Source organism: Marmota marmota, unplaced genomic scaffold (assembly GCF_001458135.2).
Source record: "Marmota marmota marmota unplaced genomic scaffold, marMar, whole genome shotgun sequence".
NCBI classification, from domain to species: Eukaryota; Metazoa; Chordata; class Mammalia; order Rodentia; family Sciuridae; genus Marmota; species Marmota marmota.
In genome coordinates, this window is record NW_026000019.1 from 23,966,400 (window position 1) to 23,987,029 (window position 20,630).

Genomic DNA, 20,630 nt, shown 5'->3' on the forward strand with positions numbered 1-20,630 from the left:
AGGGGCTGGGCGTTGAGGTAGCTCGGCCCCCCGGGGACTGGGAGGGACAGGGAGGGCCGCGGAGCGCCGCTGGCCTCGGCTGGGCGGGAGCATGGCTCCGCCCCTCGGGCCCGGAGAGGGGACGAACAAGGCTCTGGGACCTTATCTACCTGCAGTCTGCCTCGCTGCCTTTGCCGGACAGCTGCTCAAGTGTGTTACAGACATTGCAGGCTTTACTATCTCCGGAAAAAGCGGAGTCCCCAGGAATTCTTGTGAAAAGGAAATGTTGAGTTGCTATTCTTAAAGAATTTTTGTTGATTTAGTTGGATTTGGTTACAATCCTTGGGCTGTGGGTCTAAAGAAATTGATTTTTTTTTTTTTTCGTATTTTGCCCCAGGTAGGGATAGGGAATAAAGTTGGGGTAAGAAAGACTGTTTTCTTTTTGGGGAAAAACATTTCTTGCTTTTAGTAATGTCTTTTTCTGATATTGCTGCTTATTACCCATATTTATCCAGTGTCAGTGGTATGACTGAGTTAGAGAATAGAAAGGGATTTGAAAGAGTTTACATCCAGAAGACTGATTCCTTTCGATTCTGATTTCTCAAGACCCTGAGATTCTTATTTTTTAAAAATTATTTAATTTTGTGTTGTGCTGAGGATGGAACCTAGTGCCTCACATGTGCTAGGCAAGAGCTCTACCCTTGAGCTACAACTCCCCCCCCCCCGCCCCCATTGTGAGAAGTAGTAAGGAGTGTTGTACTGATTTTTTAGAAAGTTAATGTTAGTGAACTCAACTCTGAATACAGGACAGGGGTTATCAGCCCAAACATGGTTAGTTTACAACACGGGACATGATCTTTCTCAGTCTGAAATGTGGTTAAGTGCTTTTTTTCTGGAGAGAGGTCTGCAACTTTTATTAGATTCCAAAGGGGTCAATGACTACCAAAAAAAAAAAAAAAACTACTTGCATAACAGTGGTCACTAAATCAGACCATACTTAAAAACAGGAAGGGGATCCCGAAAAACACATTAATACACAATTTTATTTAAATATGTTGCAACAATTTGAGATAAAGCTGACTTTCCCCCTTTTTATAGGCCGGATAATAGCTACTTTCACATGTTCTGGTGAAAAGGAAGTAGATTTGGCTGTTCAAAATGCAAAGGCTGCTTTTAAACTATGGAGTACGAAATCTGGCTTGGAGCGGTGCCGAATCCTCTTGGAGGCTGCCAAGATAATAAGGGTGTGTATTAATATATTCCCCTCTGCCAAGATAATAAAGGTGTGTATTAATATATTCCTCTCCAGAAGGCTCCTCACATATTGCTCCAAGGGTTCTTTGTAGTTAAATTTGGTGCAACATTAGGTTTGACTTTTCTTTTGGTGCTGGGATTGAAGCCTGGGCCTGACACAAGCTCTCCCACGTCTACAGCTCCAGGTTATATAATGTTTGTTGAAGTGGAAAAACATTGCCACGTGTTCCCTTTGGTATGAAAAACAAGCTTTCATTTCTTACTGGATCTTGGCTTTTGGCCATCTCCCTTGGCAGATTTTCTTTTCTGTATTTGTTTTGAATTATAATGTACTTTATGTGGCTTGTCTCTTTTTTTTTTTTTTTAATGCATTTTGTATGTTAGTTCCTTTTTATATTTTTTCTTCTAATACTTAATTGTATCTTCCTTTTTTAGTTTTTAATTGCCTGGAAAGATGTAATAGATTCATACATGCTCCCTTTAAAAAAAAAAAAGAGAAAAGAAAAAAAGACCACATAAATTCTTAGAATCTTATAAATGGAAACTAATGGGTATTCATCAAGTAAAGTTGTAAAATTCAGAAGAGTACACATTGAAATATGGGTCATGCATAGCCGAGTAGTAGGACTGTGGGGATTCTTCTTTTTTGGGGGGGATACTGGGGATTGGATTGAGGAGCAAGCAGATTCTCACTAAGTTGCCTAGGGCCTCACTAAGTTATGGAGGCTAGCCTTAAACTTGTGATCCTCCTGCCTTAGCCCACTAAGTAATTGGGAAGAAATTGATTTTTTTTTTTTTCTTTCTTATTTTGCCCCAGATAGGTGTACTACACCCAGCTTGGTCTAAATGTGTTAAGTAACAGGGTTTGAGAGTTGCCCTACTTGCAAGAGTGTGTATGCATTTGTGACAACACATGAGGCTCTGGGGTCGGAGAAGAAGATGGTGTGTCAGAGCACAGTGTAGCAGGCAGAGCCGACTTGAGCGCGGCTTTCCAAGGCTCCTCCCCTCAGGTGATGCCTGTCCATTTGTACATGGGTTGTACCCCAGGGGAACCCTAAACCTATTGAGACAGCCTGTCTTGGGCTGCTGGCACATCTTGCCCTTCCTGTCCTCTGGAGAGAGATTATCGGTAAGCCCATTTTTGGGGTTCAGAGGGAAGGGTCACTGAGATTTTTACCCTGAAATGTAAGCGCATGTCACCAGGAGCATGCAGCGGAGAGCTTTGTGTGTCCATATTGCTCCAGAGTTCTCTGCCTGACAGAGACGTGGCCTCTGCCTCCCAAGCCTTTGCCGTTCACACCACCTGCCCGAGTTCTTGGCACAGAAGCCTGGACCATGCAGAAATGTCAAAACAGTCATGGAGAACTTTTTCTTGACAAAAAAAAATTCCTTTTGTTAAGAATTTAATTTGGGGCTGGGGTTGTGGCTCAGTGGTAGAGTGCTCACCTAGCACGTGCAAGGCCCTGGGCTCGATCCTCAGCACCACATAAAAATAAATAATAAAGATATTGTGTTAACTACAACTGAAAAAATATTTTAAAAAAAAGAATTTAATTTCATCATTCTAAGCTGATAATTATTTTAGTTTGTCCTTTTTTTCTTTTTAACAATTCATGAACATACGTGGTTATGTCTTCTTGAAAATGTCTGTAGGGGCTGGGGTGTGGCTCAGTGGTAGAGCGCTCGCCTAGCATGCACAAGGCATTGGGTTCGATCCTCAACACCACATAAGTGTAAAATAAAGATATTGTGTCCACCTGAAGCTAAAAAATAAACATTAAAAAAAAGCCTATAATTCTAGCAGCTTGGGAGGCTGAGGCAGGAGGATCACAAGTTCAAAGCCAGTCTCAGCAATTTAGCAAGGCCCAAAGCAACTGGGTGAGACCCTGTCTCTAATAAAATATAAATAAAGGACAGGGGATGTGGATTGGTGGTTAAGTGCCCCTGGGTTCAATTCCTGGTACCAAAAAAAAAAAAAAAGAATTGGAATTAAAATGATTTCTATTAGTCCTAAATAGTATCTAGTAATATCTTTTGCTCTGAAATCTACTCTGGGAATAATGCCTTTTCTTTTTGTACATTTCCCTAAGGACTGTTCTCTCTCACTGTATGCTCAGGCCCACATATGCACACATGAAGACACAGAAACGTAGCATCACTCTTCATGAAACTGTTTTTCGACTGAGCTTGTAAAGAGGTTGTGGGCTTAAGGGTCTGTTGCTTGGTGAACTGGAGAGGAGGGCAGGAAGCATCTCTCTGCCAAATGCCACGGGGCCATTCCTTTCATTTTCATTTAAAGTGAAAGCTGTTGCTATTTTAAAAAACCGAGTAGTGTATGTCGTGTAGGCCCTGAGTGCATCCAGATGTACGTGTCTTAAGGTTCCTCTTGTGTTGTGCCCTCAGGAGCGAACGGATGACATTGCCATTGTGGAGACCATCAACAATGGCAAGTCCATCTTTGAGGCCCGCTTGGATGTGGCATCTTGCTGGCAGTGCCTGGAGTACTTTGCGGGCTTGGCTGGGTCCCTGGCTGGTAAGCTAACAAAGGGCAGTAGAGCAGAGGTTTTGAGTTAAGCTAGGTCAGAGCTGAAGTCCGGGGTTCACAGTATTCTCTGGGACGGGGAGGGGGTAGGTTTACTGGTTTTCCTTATCAGAGCTGGAGCTGTAATCTCCACTTCTTGGGTTGTCTTTAGGATTAGATGACATTCGGCAAGTAAAGTGTCTGGCATGGTGCTTGAGCTTTGCACCAGGTTGCAGGAAAAACAATTTTTGTAAACGTTAGCTTGTCATATTTACCAGTGTCACCTGTTTAGCAAAAAACTCTCTGACAAGTTATGAAGTTGGCAACAATTCATATTGGGCAGTTGGTAAGGCCCACCTGAGCATGGGGAGCCACAGTCTGAGGTGTTTGGGTCCTCAGACTCTCCCCTATTCCAAGCTTCTCACATTACCATTTTATTTCATCAAAGGTATCTTGGTAGAGGAATTTTTAGAGGATTAAGTAGGATGAGTGCATGTTGTGAGCTTGATGCCAGCCTAGGCAACCTGGTGAGACCCTGTCTTAAAATAAAATTTTATAAAAAACCCGGGCCTGTAGCTCAGTGGTAGAGCACTACCCTAGCATGTGCCAGGCCCTGGGTCCAACTCCCCCCACCCCCAACAACAACAAAAAAACAAAGAGAGAAAGAGTGGGCACGGTGAGCAGTGTCTTGGGGCAGAAGGAGGCTGGCCTGCCTGGAGTGTGGGCAGAGCAGGCACTGGGGGTGCTGTTGGTGAAGCTTGGCAGCACGGCCTGCATTCCTCTCTGACCTCTGCCTTCCCCTTAGGTGAACACGTCCAGCTCCCAGGAGGATCCTTTGGTTATACCAGAAGAGAGCCACTTGGGGTATGTGTGGGGATAGGAGCCTGGAACTACCCCTTTCAGATCGCCTGTTGGAAGTCTGCTCCTGCTTTGGCCTGCGGTAAGAAGCACTTGGTCCTGCACCAGGAGCGTCCATTCCCCCCATCCTCTCCCCCTCACCTCTCCACATTCGCACAATTCAGAGCACAGCAGCCTCAGAGGACGTGTCCCCACCTGCCCTGCCTGGCCCCCAGGAAGCTGATGTTCAGGTCCCACACTGGATCACATCTACGAGGTCCCATTTTTTATTTGCCCAGCTAATTTTTGTATATGGGAAGAAAGAAACCTGATTTTTGCTCTTCAATCGAATTAGATTTGTCTTTTCTGGATAAGAATTTCTAGCATGTCGCATCACACAACTAGACTGGTCAGGGTCACTCCAAGTGAATTTGGGGACTAAATAAAGACACAGACACAGAAAGAACCTTTTCTTTGGGTTCAGTGACCACTCATCAGCCACAGCTCCCACAAGGGGGGCAAGGCAGGCAATAAAGAGTGAGGAGCAGGTGCTGAACCCTTTTATTGGGGAGAAGCCATTCAGATGAGGCAGGGGGTCAGGTTTCAGGGGGCTGAGTCTAGCTTCTGATGTCTGCAGTCAGCAGGTGACTGACATCCAGGAAGGCCACGCCCATCTCGTGCTGTGTGGGGATCATAGGCAGAGCTAGCAAAATGACACAAAAAGACACATACGTCCCCTCCCAAACAGAGGGCCAGCGTTGGTTCAGTCCACCCTGTGAGCTCAGTGCTCATAGTGCACACACACACACAGCCCTTTGCTGGCTTGCCACATCTCCACACTCATTCATTGCTTAGAGCTAAGGGGCACTTGGTTCTTATGTGGCAGCTCCTGACAGTAGCAGGCGTGTGACTCGATTTGGGAACAGAAGGCAAAGCCCCTTCTTTAAGGGTCTTGAGAGAAATGATGGAAGAGGTCCAGTGGCCAAGTAGGTGGCCAAGTGACTAGAAGAAGCAGTTTCCTTGTGCTATATAAAAATAAAGAGTCTGTAGGGAAAACGTTTGTTTAACTTAAAATCCAGTGTTAAAAACCTGTTAGGATGCCACGTTGAAGAGTTTCTCGTGTCCTGTTGCCATGGGTGCTCTTTGTTTTAGTGGATTCTCTTTAGTGGTACTTAACCACCATTGAGCCACATCCCCAGCCCTTTTTATTTATTTTTTAGAGACATGGTCTTGCTAAGTTGCTTAGAGCCTTGCTAAATTGCTGGGCTGGCCTTAAACTTTCGATCCTCCTGCTTCAGCCTCCCAAGCTGCTGGGATTACAGGATTATAGGAGTCCATACTCCTATTTTGAGAGACAGTGTGATAGAGGAGAGGAGAAAGAATGTCAGAATCAAGCCAGCAGCTCTGGGGACTCTAGCCTGAACCCTGCAGGTCTTCAGCGTCAGCTTTTATAAAATGGGACTAACCGTACCTACCTCTTGGTGCTGCTGAGGGTATTAATGGGATCATTATGTGCACAGCCGACTGGGCAGGTGTGTTTTCAGGTGTGTTTAATGATAGAAGCCAAAATGAAGGACAAGGTATGTCTATTAAAACAGCAATTGTGGGATCTGAGGGGGGACAGGAAACACTGGGATTATTCTGGTTTCGTAGAGACCAGGTCTCGAGTCTTTGTGTTTTGGGTTCACACAGGTAATGCTATGGTCTTTAAACCGTCTCCCTTCACACCCGTTTCCGCCCTGCTCCTGGCTGAGATCTATGTGGAGGCTGGCGTGCCTCCTGGGCTCTTCAATGTGGTGCAGGGAGGGGCCGCCACGGGCCAGTTTCTGTGTCAGCATCCCGATGTGGCCAAGGTCTCCTTCACTGGAAGCGTGCCCACTGGTGTGAAGGTGAGGTGGCTTCTGGACGTGGCCGGAGAGCCTGCCCGGACTGTATGGGACTCTCTTTGGCTTCTACCTAACCAGTTGGAAGGGGCAGGGGGTTCCTTGGGGCCAAGCTCTGGAGTTCCCCGTAGGAGTGTGGAGGGGAGCTCGCTCACGTGGGGTCCTGGTTAGGCAGGTGGGTGCAGCCCCTGCTCCTGCCTGGGGAGGTGATGTGTCTCGGGGCAGGCCTGGTGGCCTTGTGCCTCCCACAGAGGAAGGGTGTTTTCCCTGGTATTTCACATCTGTCGTTGTGACCTGAGTTTGCGTTCTGGGCTTGTGGCCTCAACACTGTGGCAGTCACGCGGCCATTCTGACTGTAGTGGTCTCAGGGAAAGCCCTCAGAGTTTCAGGGGGCCTCTGTGGATTCTCTCCAGTTTTCTGGAAGAGAATATTTTAATCAGCTAGGTATTTTATAGTACTGGGGTTGAACCCAGGGGCACGCTCCCACTGAGCTACCTCCCACCCCTTTTTATAATTTTGAGACAGGACCTTGCTAAGTTGCTGAGGCTGGCCTCAAATTTGTAATCCTCCTGCCTCAGCTAGGCTTATAGGCACATGCCATCACACCTGGCTCTGGAAAAGAAAATTGTAAATAGGCCAAGGGCACCGTATATTGAGGAGAAAGAGGCTGCGGGTTGTGTAGTCAGGACGGCTTTGTTGATTCAGGCTGAGCTCTGTAGAGTGCAGTCTGATTGAGTCCTACTTCTGAATGCTCTGTCTTTCTTTTCCAAGATCATGGAACTGTCAGCTAAAGGGATCAAACCTGTGACCTTGGAACTTGGGGGCAAATCTCCACTCATCATCTTCTCCGATTGCGACTTGGAGAATGCCGTGAGGGGGGCGATGATGGCCAACTTCCTCACTCAAGGCCAGGTGCGTACTGTCACTGGAGGAGGCTGGGGAGGAGCCGCTCCGTCTGCAGCATCTTCTACTTCCTCCTGAAGACCTTTGAGACAAGAGAGTTGCCTACACAATACAGAGACTCCCCATGAGCCGCTGAAGTGTAAACACTCTAACTTCATGGCTCCTCGTGGGTGTGTACCTCCGCGTACTTACTAAGTTTCTCCAACTACTTGAGAGGAAGTCGTGGGCCCTGGCCCCTAAGCTCCATGCCCCTCAGTGTTCCTAAGAACAAGGGCCTTATTTTATATAAGCACAGCACACCTAGTAAAATCAGAAGATTCACCCTGACAGGGTGGTACTAATGTGTAGTTATCAGTAAAATTCTGCCATTCGTTTGATTGATGTGCTCTTAGCAAAGGAAAAAAATTTTCTCATTCAAGGTTCAGAGATGGTGCTGCATTCAGTTGACTGCTTTTCTTTTTCCTCCTTCCAAATTACCACTGTTTTTTAAAATTGTACACAGACCTGGGCGTGACAGTCGTTTACCTCTGTGTGACGCGCAGTGATCACGGCCGTCTGTCTCATCTCTTTTTGCTGGAGTAGCTCCTCAGGTGATCGTCTTTGGGGACCTGGACGTTTGCTCTGTAGAGGTCCCTCCCTTGGGGAGGTCTGACGTTCTTATTAATCAGCTTCGCGTCAGTTTGTGCCCTTATGGTGGGGATAGCACGGTGTGTGACGTGGTCTGGCCATGAGCCTGCGCTCAGGGCGGCCCTCACTGAAGCCTCGCCTGTGCCTCGGGGAGCTAGCTCCTAGGGACATCTTGAGCCACCGGTCCTCGTCAGGCTCTCGCAGCACTGTCACCAACACCGATTCTCGCTGACGCCTGGTGAGGGGTTTCCCTCCGCGGGCCTCCCCCTGCCAGCCCCTCTGCAGGTGCAGCTCGCCCTCCGCTGGGCATCACGGTCGAGGGCTTGGCTTCACCCCGTGTCCTGCTCCATGGTGTCTTTGTCTTGGTGCTCGGGGTTGCAGATGGGCTGGTGGGCGCCGCGCTCTGGCCTGCAGAGCTCTTTGCTCTTGGACATTCTCGCAGGGGGGTCGCGTGGCTGTGCTGCAGGTTTTGGAGGAGCCTCCACACTGTTTCCACAGTGGCTCACTAAGTCACGTCCACTGAGAGAGGGCGGGGCTCCCCTCCTCCACGTCCCTGAACACGCTCCTGTCTTCTGTCTTCCCGACGGTAGCCGTCCTGACAGGCGCCAGGCGAGGGCACTGAGAGTTTGATTTGCTTTTTCCCAGCAGCTAGGGCTGCCGAGCACCTTTCACATACCTGCCCGTCAGTTTTATGTCTTTGGAAACATGTCTGTTCAGGTCCTTTGCTCCCTTTCTAATCAGGGCTGTTTGGTTATTGGGGCGCTTGTGTGAGTTCTTTACACACTGTTATTTTTTTCAGTGAAACATAACAGAGGCGCTGGGGTTGTGGCTCAGTGGTAGAGCACTCGCCTCTCATGTGTGAGACCCTGGGTTTGATCCTCAGCACCACATAAAAATAAATAAACAAAATAAAGATATTGTGCCCATGTATAACTAAAAACAACAACAACAACAACAAACAGAGTTTGCCACTGGAACCATTCTCGAGTACCCGGCGGCATTGAGTACATGTATGTTGTGTGCAGTTAGCGCCGCCACCCATCCATCTCCAGAGCTGTCTCATCCCTCCACACGGAAATTCTGAAATCATTAGGTAACAACTCTGTTCCCTGGTTGCTGCTCTGTGACCTGGCTGTTCCAGGTCCCTTACAAACAGGACTGTACAGTATTTCTTCTTTTACTTGTGGCTTGTTTCACTTAAGTGTCTCCAGGGTTCATCTGTGTTGCACTGTGTATCAGAACTTCTTCCCCTTTAACAGGCTAAATAGTATTCCGTGGTGTGTATGCGCCAGGTTGTCCCTCCAGCCTTCAACTGAGGGACTTGGGTCGTTTCCATCTCCTGGCTGTTGTGAGAAATTCAAATTCTAAATTCAAATACTAAACAGTCTTCACTGAGGAAGTGAACTCATTGCCTAATTTTTCACTGATGTGCGCATGTCCAATCTGTAGAAGTCCCGCCTTCAGTCTCAGATGTGAATCCGGAGGAGGATTCATGTGTTGTGTGGTCCTTCCTGAAGGAGCCTCCCTCCCATTTTCCACAGCGGCTGTACCAGCCCATGTTCCCGCCAGCAGGGTCCCCATTTTCAGTTTCTCTACATCCTGACTAATATTTGGTATTTTTATTTGTTCGTTTGTTCGTTCTTTCTTAACTGGCCAATCCTCCCCACCCCACCCTTTTTTTGATACTGGGGGTTGAACCCAGGGGTGCTTAACTACTGAGCCATATCCCTTCTCCCCTGTTTTTAGAGACAGGGCCTTGCTAAGTTGATGAGGCTGGCTTTGAACTCGTGATCCTCCTGCCTCAGCCTCCCAAGCCACCTGGTCCCTTCCTCCTTGAGATGCGCAGCCAGGTTGCTCATGAGAAGAATGCAGGAGGTCCAGGCCTCGTGGGCACGACGGCAGTGGACTTAGGAAATTCAGATGAACGGAATAAAAATAGACTTGTGTTTGCAGAGTGGTGTGAGCACAGTCACACATACCGTCCTTATTCAGCACAGGGACAATTTTTAGAGATGAAAATATCCTTTAAAAAACTTGTTGTGCCTCTTTTAAGTTTAAAGCTGTGGGGTTTTTGCTTGCCCTTCCCCCTTACGCACGTTTTGTCTTGCACCTGTCCCTTAGGTTTGCTGCAATGGCACAAGAGTGTTTGTGCAAAGGGCAATTCTTGATAAATTCACGGAAGAAGTGGTGGAACAGACCCAGAAGATAAAAATTGGAGATCCCCTTCTGGAAGATACAAGGATGGGCCCGCTCATCAACCGGCCACACCTGGAGCGGGTCCTGGGGTTTGTTAAGTCGGCTAAGCAGCAGGTGACAGTGAGGAGGCTGGTGGGTGAGGGGCTGGGTGCCCTTCTCTGGGTTGTGTCCAGAGCTGTGGGTGTCCTGATCAGTGTGGCACTGCGGGGTGGGCGTGGGATGGGGTGGGGTGCTGGCTGCGTCTGCTCCTTGGTGGGGGGTGGCTTCGGCCTCCAGGGGTGCCTGTGGATGACCCAGGTGCGTTCTTCTCTCCTTGGGCAGGGTGCCAGAGTGTTGTGTGGCGGAGATCCGTATGTACCCAAGGATCCCAAACTGAAAGATGGATATTACATGAGACCTTGTGTGTTAAGTACGTCTTCTCATTTGCTTTTACATGGTCTGACTTAAACAGTGAATGGAGAGGAACTCATATTTGTAAGCTGTGTGTCTGGTGTGGAGCAGGAGCTGGCAAGCCATGTATCTCCACCTGGGCAGGAGTGGATCCCTGCGCTGCTGCCAAGCCCTCTGGGGTCTCAGGGGAGCCTCCGCCTGGTTTGCCTGGAGCGGCACCTGCTGTTCTGGAAATACAGAGTCCAAAAAGGTGAAACGGAGAAACAAAATGGAAGTGCATGTTTGATGAAAAATTAGGCAATGAGTTCACTTCCTCAGTGAAGACTGTTTAGTATTTGAATTTAGAGCATCAGTGAATGAAACCAATATGTCAGATGGTGTGTTAATCTTTTTGAAAATATGTAACTTTAATAATATTAGCATCTCCTTTTAATCTTAAAAACCTCTTGGCCTGACTGTCCAGTCCATATGGTCATCCTGCTGAAACTCCCTTCTTTCCTCCTGCCTCAGAGGGAGCCGCTATTCTAAACGCTGCTCCTGCCAGTCTCTATCATTACAATATGTTAGGATCTCCTATGAAAATGTAAGTTTAGGCTTTAGAAAACTCTGTAGAGGTTGAGTCATGTTGTATAATTCCTTACACTTTATCTGATAAACTAAGCTGATTCCTCACCATCCCGAGGTTGACTGTGGTGTCAGTTTTTAATACTTGATGTTTGATGTGGCTTAACCTTTAACCGTTACTATAGGCCGAATCACTGATGTTTAAAAGCTGTAAACCTTGCATGCATATCACGGATCAGCTTGCATTAGTAAGTGAATAGCGAATAGGAAAGCCTTGGACACTATGAAATAACAAGTGTAGGTTCCATAGTAGTGTGCATGGATTATCCCAAATCTGTTAAAGGCAAAATGTCTACCGAGGCAAAAGAAGGAGTGGACTGTGCATACCACTATATTAGTGGTAGATTTCTCTGCGTGCTGGGATTAAAGGTGATTTGGGTTGTTTAATGTGCATTTCTGAATATTTTATGGAGAACGTATATTTGAGCAGGGAGCTGGAAGCTCTTGATCTTATCCAGTGACTCTGAAAGCCTGGTTGTGTTTGCTGCATCAATGTCACTTGGAAAACTCATTGAAAAAGCAGATTTCAGTTTCTTGCTGTGGACCCCTAAATGTCACTTTCAGGGGCTGAGGCCTAGAATCTACGTTGTTTTTTTTTTTTTTTTTTTTGCAATGGGGCCTAGAGTCATTTATTAGAATATCAATGTGTGCTATGTTAAATTTACCTGAGTAAATTTAAAAAGGCAGAGATTGTGGGAACAATTTGCAGTAAAGTCATTTGGAATAAATGATTTCTGGGGCGTTGGATCCAGGTATTGCATAATCCATACTGATTTTTTAAAATTATTCATTTATTCTGATTTGTTATATATGATGGCAGAATGCAATTCATTTCATATTACACATATTAAGCACAATTTTTCAAGTCACTGGTTGTACACAAAGTATTTTCACACCATTCCTGTCTTCATACATGTACTTAGGGTAATTAGAATCTGCCTTTAATAGACCCACACTCATGTTTATGTACGTCAGACCTTGGGAATGGTTCATTCCAGAGCCTCACTCTTTCAATTCCCCCCCCAGGGGTGGAGGGACTGACACGTGGTGAGTGACAGGTTTCAGGCAGAAGCCTCTCCAGTCCTTACATGTCAGCAGCTCCTTTTCATACCCTCTTTCTTGATTCCCAGTACAGAACTCGCTGCCCACCACCCTGCTGTACGTCAGTCTGTATAAGATGGTAAAATATCTTCGGGGACTATTGAGTGATGAATTAACTGTCTTGAGTCCTTGGCTGTCCTGGCTAATGGTTTCCCTAACAATGGTAAACAGACCACTAGTTTCTGAAGAGTTAGAACCTAACAAACTATCCTTAAATACAGACTCAGTGTTTGCCGTGTGTCTTTGAGGATAGTTCAGGTGTCCCCAGAGTACAGAGTGACTTTCAGGTGTCTAGTGTACTGTGTAAGGGTCCAGCCTGTCTCTTTTTTTTTTTTTTTTTTTTTTTTTAGAGAGAGAATTTTAAAATTTATTTTTTAGTTTTCGGCGGACACAACATCTTTGTTTGTATGTGGTGCTGAGGATCGAACCCAGGCCTCACACATGCCAGGCGAGCGCGCTACCGCTTGAGCCACATCCCCAGCCCCAGCAGCCTGTCTCTTGAGAGGCTGTGGGATAGCCGTCTTTGTAGATCTGTGGACAGTGGCCTGGGGACTGAAAGCTGGTGTTTCTAGGCGGCTCCTGAGCTCTGTTTGCCCTGAGCCCTTTTTGCAGGTATAACAGCCTTTCAGCCAGCGGTTCTCGCTCTGGTGGTTATGCCAGGTGGACCGGTCGCAGGTGAGTGCGGGAGAGCGCCCCCCCGCTGAGTCTCGGGGTTCAGGTTTAGTAGTTGACATCCGGTACAGGAACTTCTTTAGATGTGCGTATTTTAGATGTCCAGTGTGAGTCAGGTCTCTTTAGGGAATTAGCCGTGTAAAGCTTCTTCTTTTTTCTTTTCTCTTTTTTTTTATGGTCCTGGCAATTGAACCCATGGGCGCTTAACCACTGAGCCACATCCCCAGCCCTCTTTGTTTTGAAACAGAACCTCTGAAGTTGCTGAGGCTGGCCTCAAACTTGCAGTCTTCCTATCTCAGATTCCCACGTCACTGGGATCCCAGGTGAATGCCACTGTGCTGGGCCACATAAAGGATCTTAAATGCATTTTTGTGTAAAGTGAACACCTCCTCAATTATTTATTTCTAGTTTATATTTTTATATTGGGTTTTGATGACATTGTTTTTAATTCTAATTATATCACAGTCATTAAGAAGATGTGAAAAAATATGTAACCTTTTATGTGTATAGTTAGTTATTTATTTTTGCCATTAGAGACTGAGCTAGGGACACTTTACCACTGAGCTACATCCCCAGCGCTTTTTAGTTTTTATTTATTTATTTTTTAGTTTTTCGATGGACACAACATCATTATTTTGTTTTTATGTGGTGCTGAGGATCGAACCCAGCACCCCGTGCATGCCAGGCGAGCGTGCTGCTGCTTGAGCCACATCCCCAGCCCTTTCGTTTTTATTTTAAGACAGAACCTCACTAAATTATTTAGGGCCTCACTAAGTTGCTGAGACTGGACTTGAACTTGTGATCCTCCTAACTCACCCTCCTTTTAGCTAGGTGTGTGCCAGCTACTACACCCAACTATGTGTAACATTTTAAGAGAAATTTGGATCATTTTTAGTGAGTGTTTTATCATGACATTACTCAACTAAGTTTTCTTCAGAGACTTTGCTTTTAGGGCTGGGGCTGTAGCTCAGGGGTAGTGCCTAGTGTGTGCAAGGCCCAAGTGTGTGCTCACTCTCCAGCATCACAAAAACAAAAAATACTTTGCTTTTAGAAGCTTCATAAAAGTGTTCTGGGAGGGGTGCACACCCATCTTCCCAGGGATTTGAAAGGCTGAGGCAGGAGGATTGAAAGTTTGAGGCCAGCCTGAGCAACTTTGCAATTTGGTTGAGACCCTGTTTCAAAATTTAAAAAAAAAAAAAAAGGACTGGAGTTGTGGCTCAGTGGTTCAGTACCCCTGGGTTAAGTCCCCAGTACCAAAAAACAAAAAACAAAAAACCCTAAACCAAAAAACTTTCATGAAGTTTTTTTTTTTTTTTTTTTTTTTTTTTTTAAATCATTAGGATCATTTCCTCTATTTTAGATGCTTAGTTTGTTGCTTCCTGAGTTTTTTTTTTTTTTTGGTACTGGGGATTGAACCCAGAGTTGGTCTACAACTTTTTGTTTTTCACTTAGATACAGGTTCTTGCTAAGTTTCTGAGGCTGGCCTTGAACTTTCCTGCCTCAGCCTCCTGGGTCGCTAGCATTGTCGGCTTTGCCTGGGCGCCGTCCTCATTAGCTATTTCCTTATGGTGAGTGACAGAATGTGGACTTAGGATCACACCTGGCTGCGAGTCCGTGGTGAGTCTTGTGACGTTGCCAGGTGGAAAGGGTGCTGCAGTTTGTGTCCACTGGCAGTGCACGCTGAGTGTTCTCCTGTTGACCGTGGACTCTGGCTCCGGTGACGCGGGCTTTGTTGTGAATGTCTGCAGCTGATTGCCGAGACGACATGACCTGTGTGAAGGAAGAGATCTTCGGACCCGTCATGTCCATCCTGCCCTTCGACACTGAAGCTGAGGTTCTGGAACGAGCCAATGACACCACCTTTGGACTGGCAGCTGGCGTCTTCACGAGGTGTGTGCAGGACGCCCAGGCAGGGTGGAGGGGAGAGGGGGGAGGGGGGAGGGTGGGGCTGCAGCCTGCTTAAATCTGTTGCTGCCCGCTGCCCTCACCGGGCAGCACTTTCTGTTTGCTTCAGTTTAAGTCAGAAGATGCCAAAGCAGTGTTGAGTGGTTTGCTGTGAAGGCCCGCGACCCTGCTGTCAGGTGTGAATTGAGTTCTGGACTTCGTTGATGAAAATTCTGTCTTTTTGGTCTGTCATTGAATAAGGCCTTTAGGGTTCTGATCTGTTTAAAGCATTCAGTTAGGTGGCTTTTGAAAACATACCTGTAAAGGAATTTAAATGCCGTGTGCATGTGACTGCTGGTCAGTAGCCCTGAAGATCACGGTCTCTGGTGTCTTGGCAGTTCCTAACTGGAGCGCACTGGAGCTCCCCTGGGGTCTCTGTGCTGTGGGTTCCTGGGCTGCTCTTCGGTGTGACCACCGTGAGTGATCTTGTGATGAAGTGATCTTCATCCCAGGAGGAGCTTGTAATCTGTACGAAGTCCAGTCCCAGGGACAGAGGTAGGGAGATTGGGAGCCAGGGATCTGTGAAGATTCCTGTGGGTTTCTGTGACACACGGGAAAATGATTTGTCCTTGGCGGTAAGAATGCCATTTTCTGAGGCTGCTTTACACAGGGGCTGCTTGTCTCTTGACACCCGTGTTCAGCGTTTGGTGGCTTCGTGGGCAGAGCCTGGAAGGAAAGCCAGGCTCCCTTTTGGCCCATGAAGTAGTGACCCTTGAGCTCTGGGGAGGCCCGGCCCCGCCTGCTGCTGCTGCTCTGCGGCCTCGCACAGCCCGTCCACTCCCCGGGCTCCCAGTGCCCTCGGCGTGCGCGACCACCCAGTGGTCTTCATCCCGGGAGGAGCTGCCTGCCGGTTCGCAGTCGCCCCCCAGGTCCTCCCCAGACCCTGGTGACGCTGATCCACTTTCTGTCCTGTGGATTTGCCTGTTCTGAAAACATTCCGTGTAAATGGGCTCATAGGACGTATGTCTTTTGGGACTGTCTTCTTCCGTTCCTCAGTGTTTGAAGCTTCATGCGTGATGAAGCGTGTTGATATGGGCTGGCTGCCCCTCTCCCCTCCTGAATGATATTCCATTGTACTGATTCGCCGCCTTTGGCGTATTCGTTTGTTGACAGGCGTTGGGCTGTTTCTGCTGCTGCTCCGTGACCTCGCACAGCCCGTCCACTCCCGTGACAGCCTTGGGCTGTTAGGAAATGCTGCTGCTCACGTCTTGGCTGGCGCGGGCACGTGCATTCTCTTGGCTGTGCGCCTGGTAGCGAACGTGCCTGTCCCTGGTAACTTCACGTTCAGCTCTCTGAGGAACAGCCAACCTGTTCTCCAGAGGGAAGGCACCATTTTACGTTCCCCTGAGGATGCACGAAGGTCCCAGCTCTGTACACCGTCATCAGCCCTTGTTGTCTGTCCTGAGTTTACCGACCCCGGTGTGGAGAGCTGTCTGGTGGTTTTGATTTGCATATCTGTGGGTTTTCTTTTCGCTTTCTTTTCTTTTTTTTAATATTTATTTTTTGCAGTTGGACACAGTACCTTTGTTTTATTTATTTTTAGGTGGTGCTGAGGATTGAACCCAGGGTCTCGCATGTGCTAGCGAGCTCTCTACCGCGGAGCCACAACCCCAGCCCCTCTTTTCACTCTCTTGTTAGTCTTATTTGCAGCACAAATCTTTATTTTGACAAAGCCAATTTTGTCTGTAACTTGGTGTCAATTCATGCGGCTTTGGGGGACCCATGGTCATGCAGGTTTATTCCCGGGTTTGCTCAGATGTCAGGTCTGTGACCTGTGCCCGAGCCCCTGAGTGTGAGTGCTGCTCGCGGCTCTCTAGTTCCTGCACCATTTGTTGAAGACGGTTTTCTCGTGGAATTGCTCTGGCAGCCGTGTTGCTGTTTACTTTGTGGATGTCTTTGGGATGAAACTAAATTCTTAACTTCTGCCTGTTTTGCCTTGTTGATAAAAGTTTTTAAAACATTTTGAAAAAAGAAAAATTTGGCAAGGCGTTAGGGCCCTTAGAACCAGCAGTTTGACTTTTCCTGTAAAGTCGTAGCACAGGACACTGTAGTAACCAGCACTTCTTCTTGGTAGGGACATCCAGCGGGCTCACAGAGTGGTGGCTGAGCTTCAGGCGGGGTCCTGCTTCATAAACAACTACAACGTCAGCCCGGTGGAGCTGCCCTTTGGGGGCTACAAGAAGTCAGGTGGGTGCTGGCGAGTGCAAAGCACTGGCTCAGGCGGGCCATCGTCCCCTCTGCAGACCGGGGCTCTCAGCCTCGTGAGAGCAGATCGCGAGGCAGGATGGAGGCTCCTGGCCCCCCCAGTGCACTGTATCTCTGGAGGCCAGGCATCTCCAGGAGGCTCTGCTGTGCAGCCGGCTGGTGGACTGCTGATGCACATCCCGGAAAGGTTTGCCGTCGGGGCAGAGTTACTTTTTCTTGGTGGTCTGCAGTTGCTAAACCCTCCTTCAGGGCTACCTTACCAGCTCTGCCCACTGTGGGTTCAGGCCAAGTGCCTCTGAAATAAACCCCGGGAAGTTTACAAAAACCTCTCCCTTGGCCATTCAGCAGTCAGGTATGGTGACTCTCGTCCCGCTCCGTGGCTGTGGACTGGCTCCTACGCCTGAGAGATGCCGAGGTCTCAGGGTCATGGGGTTTCAGGCTGCAGGAGTGTAGCCATTTCTTAGAGCTTCTTTCTTTTGGAAATTGCTGCCTGTAAACATCTACTGATTCCCACACTCCTCTTCATTTAGACTGAAAATGGGCTTAGGTTTTGCCCAGGTGCCACTCTAAGAGTCTGAGCCCTGGTTTCTGGCAGTGTTCACGGCCACTACGGCGTTGGTGAACGTGCAACCCGTGAACTCTGCTCAGCTGGGTGTTGATCTGACTCTTGTTGGTGTTCTGGTGGTATCATCCTGGCTTTCCCTGATTGTGCTCCCCTGGACCCTGTTGTCCCCGAGGAACAGCAGAAGGTCTGAACACCAGCTGCAAGGGCAAGCAGGAGCCAAGTGATGTTCCAGGAATGCAGAACCTCAGTGCGGGACATCTGCACGGGGTCTGCCACTTAGGCCCCTGGGGTCCTAGGCCAGGGTTTGCTTTCTTTGTCCCAGGCATGCCTGTGGGAGTGAGGAGGTAGCAGGGTCTGCTGAGCAGTGCTGGTCCCACCAGCCATGTGCTCCGAGGACACGGGATGCAGGATAGCTGGGACTTGCCGGAACCTTTGTGTGTGGCATCCTGTGAATGGCGCTCATGGAAGCATGTGGTTTTGGGGGGACCTGGTCCTTGCCTGTCTATCTAGGGCATGGGGTACTGTCCTCTGAACACAGTGACCTTATCCATGAGGGACTGGGCGGTGTCTTCGACTCCGAGTCCTCAGAGGAATCAGCAGCGGGCCCTTCCCCGTGGGAGCAGGCAGGGTGCAGACAGCGGGTTCTCTTAGAGGTTTGGCTTGCGAGAGGCTGACAAACCTGCTATATGGAGTTAAGTTTTAAATGAGTACCTTTTGAGACAACAGGTTGATTGTTGTGGAGACTGCTTTAACATTTTTAGCAGGTTTTCTTAATAAAAAACCTGAACATTTTTGGACCTTTACCCAGAATAGTAGGCACCCAGCATTAAGATTCTTATTGGTGAGAAACAGACCTGTGCATTTTCCTGTCCTTACCCCCAAAGACCTGTGGACCTGACTGCTGTCCTAGAGCCAAGGCTGATCCGTGGGTTGAGGACGTCAGCCCCAGGCTTCAAATCCCGAGTCCCCTGCCTGGTGGGCAGGGCCTGGCTCTGGGCAGTGGGGGCCTTTCAGACAGTCTCACTGCTGGCTCATCCTGGCCCTTTCTCTTCCTTTCAGGGTTTGGCAGAGAGAACGGCCGGGTGACAATTGAATATTATTCACAGCTCAAGACCGTGTACGTGGAGATGGGCGATGTGGAAACTGCGTTTTGAACAGCCACAGTGAGGCCGTCCGCGGGCGGGGCTCTCTGGACAAGGCGGGGCTGGGGTGGAACCAGGTCCTCCCAGCCAGGGTGAGCATTCTGCCACTAGTGTGCCCAGCCTCCTGGATCCATTCCAGGTCCAGACTTGGGGCCGTTGAGGGTAAGGGGGTGGTCGTGCCTTATTCTTCACCTTTCAGTTACCTTCCTAATCGAAAATGTGTTGCAAGTGCCACTTAGACACGAATCCAGACGGTTTTGATTTTCCTCAATGAAAATTTCTGTGAGATCTTTAAAGCCAGCAGCACACTTCCAGAGAGCAGGCAGAGGGGCTGGGACGCCCCGTGCTCCGCCCGCGAGCACGTTGGTTCTCTGGCCTGGAGAACGTGTTCTGGTGGCTCCCAGTGGAGTCAGCAGAGGCGACACCTGCATGTTCACGGTTTTAGTCTCGTCCTGTCATTCCAGCGAGGAAGTTGCTGATGAGGGGACCCGACTTTGGCTGGTAGCTTGGGGGGTTGGGGGGTTCCACTCCCTCTTTGTGGGCGGGAGCGCAACAGTGAAATTAAAGTGCATCTGCTGTTGGTCCTTGTGCTTTGCTTTGGACGCCACCCCTCCCGGGGGACGCTGGGACACTGGGCTCAGGCAGAGGGCTCAGGGACTGCTCTTGGGAAGCGCAGGGGCAGATGGAGCTGCTGTGAGGCACTCCCACGCTGTGAGTCCATCCGTCCCTGCTGCCCATGAACAGAGATGTCCTGGAGAGAGACCGGTGATCTTCCAGCCACGTCTTCCCTGCCCCCTTCTCTGTTTCCAGACAGGTAATGAGTGACAGCCTGCATAGCATCACAGATAGGGACAGAGATAAGGAAAGGTCCTCGTCACTGGGCTGGACCTGACCGTGTCCTGTTTGCACCGAGGTCACACGGGACACCCTGCCAGGCCACAGAGGTCCCCCACCGTGTCTTGGAATGCTTGTTTAACGTAGGCAATAGGAACCCCCCAGGAAGGCACATGTTCCTGATGGTCCTATGGAGAAACAGTGGGGCGGGGGCCAAGGTTTGAGCACCCAGGTGCTTGCTGCTGCCCCTTCTGTTTAACACACTCAGCCAGCACAGGCCCACACCTGACCTTGAGGTGTAGAAACCGTTGGAGAAGTCTTGGTCCCAGGTGGGCCCTAAGTGAGCATGGGTGCAGGCCAGGTGTGGGCTCCAGTCCTTGTGCTTCCTGTGCCCCTCCCTGGTTCCCATGTCTTCCGTGACAGGCTACCACACACGCAGTGGCTTCAAGCAACACCAGTATGTCACCTTTCAGCTCCGGCGGTCAGTTCAGAATGGTCTCACTTGCTGGAAACCAAGGAGTCGGTGGGGCTGCCCTCCCTCCGGAGCCTCTCGGAGACTCCAGGGTTGGGATGTGGAACATCCCCCAGAGGGCATGTGTTAAAGATGTGGTCCCCAGGGAAGCCACAGGACTTCAGTTGATGGGGCTGGTAGAGGTCCTTGGGTCATGGGGTGTGTTCTCAGGGACCCGGGGATCTGGCCGCTTCCTCTTCTGCCTCCCAGCCACGCTCTCCTCCGGGACAGCTGCCTTGGTACGGGCCCAGGACAGTGCAGCCAGCCCCTCGGAGCCGAGCCTCCAACCCAGTGAAGACTCATGGGCTTCACACCTGTGGATTGAACCCATGAAAACTGCGTCTGTGGCTTGGGGGTGCGGCGCAGTGACGCAGCGAGTGCCTAGCAGTGCAGGGCCCTGGGTTCGGTCCCAGCACCTCACAGACCTGCATCTCTGCCAGCC

The 20,630-nt window shown here is 49.0% G+C and overlaps 1 protein-coding gene across 1 annotated transcript in view; it reads left to right on the forward strand.

The window, feature by feature from the left end:
• Aldh9a1 (aldehyde dehydrogenase 9 family member A1) overlaps positions 1–19,423 on the forward strand; it is a 27,152-nt gene extending 7,729 nt beyond the window's left edge. Inside the window, exons 4-13 of the mRNA XM_015491898.2 lie at positions 1,078–1,223; positions 3,637–3,766; positions 4,560–4,694; positions 6,284–6,480; positions 7,246–7,386; positions 10,126–10,314; positions 10,522–10,609; positions 14,736–14,877; positions 17,006–17,118; positions 18,761–19,423. Coding sequence (XP_015347384.2) covers positions 1,078–1,223; positions 3,637–3,766; positions 4,560–4,694; positions 6,284–6,480; positions 7,246–7,386; positions 10,126–10,314; positions 10,522–10,609; positions 14,736–14,877; positions 17,006–17,118; positions 18,761–18,855 — 1,376 coding nt within the window. The 3' untranslated portion in view covers positions 18,856–19,423. The remainder of the gene's footprint in view (positions 1–1,077; positions 1,224–3,636; positions 3,767–4,559; positions 4,695–6,283; positions 6,481–7,245; positions 7,387–10,125; positions 10,315–10,521; positions 10,610–14,735; positions 14,878–17,005; positions 17,119–18,760) is intronic.
• Positions 19,424–20,630: the final 1,207 nt, after the last annotated feature.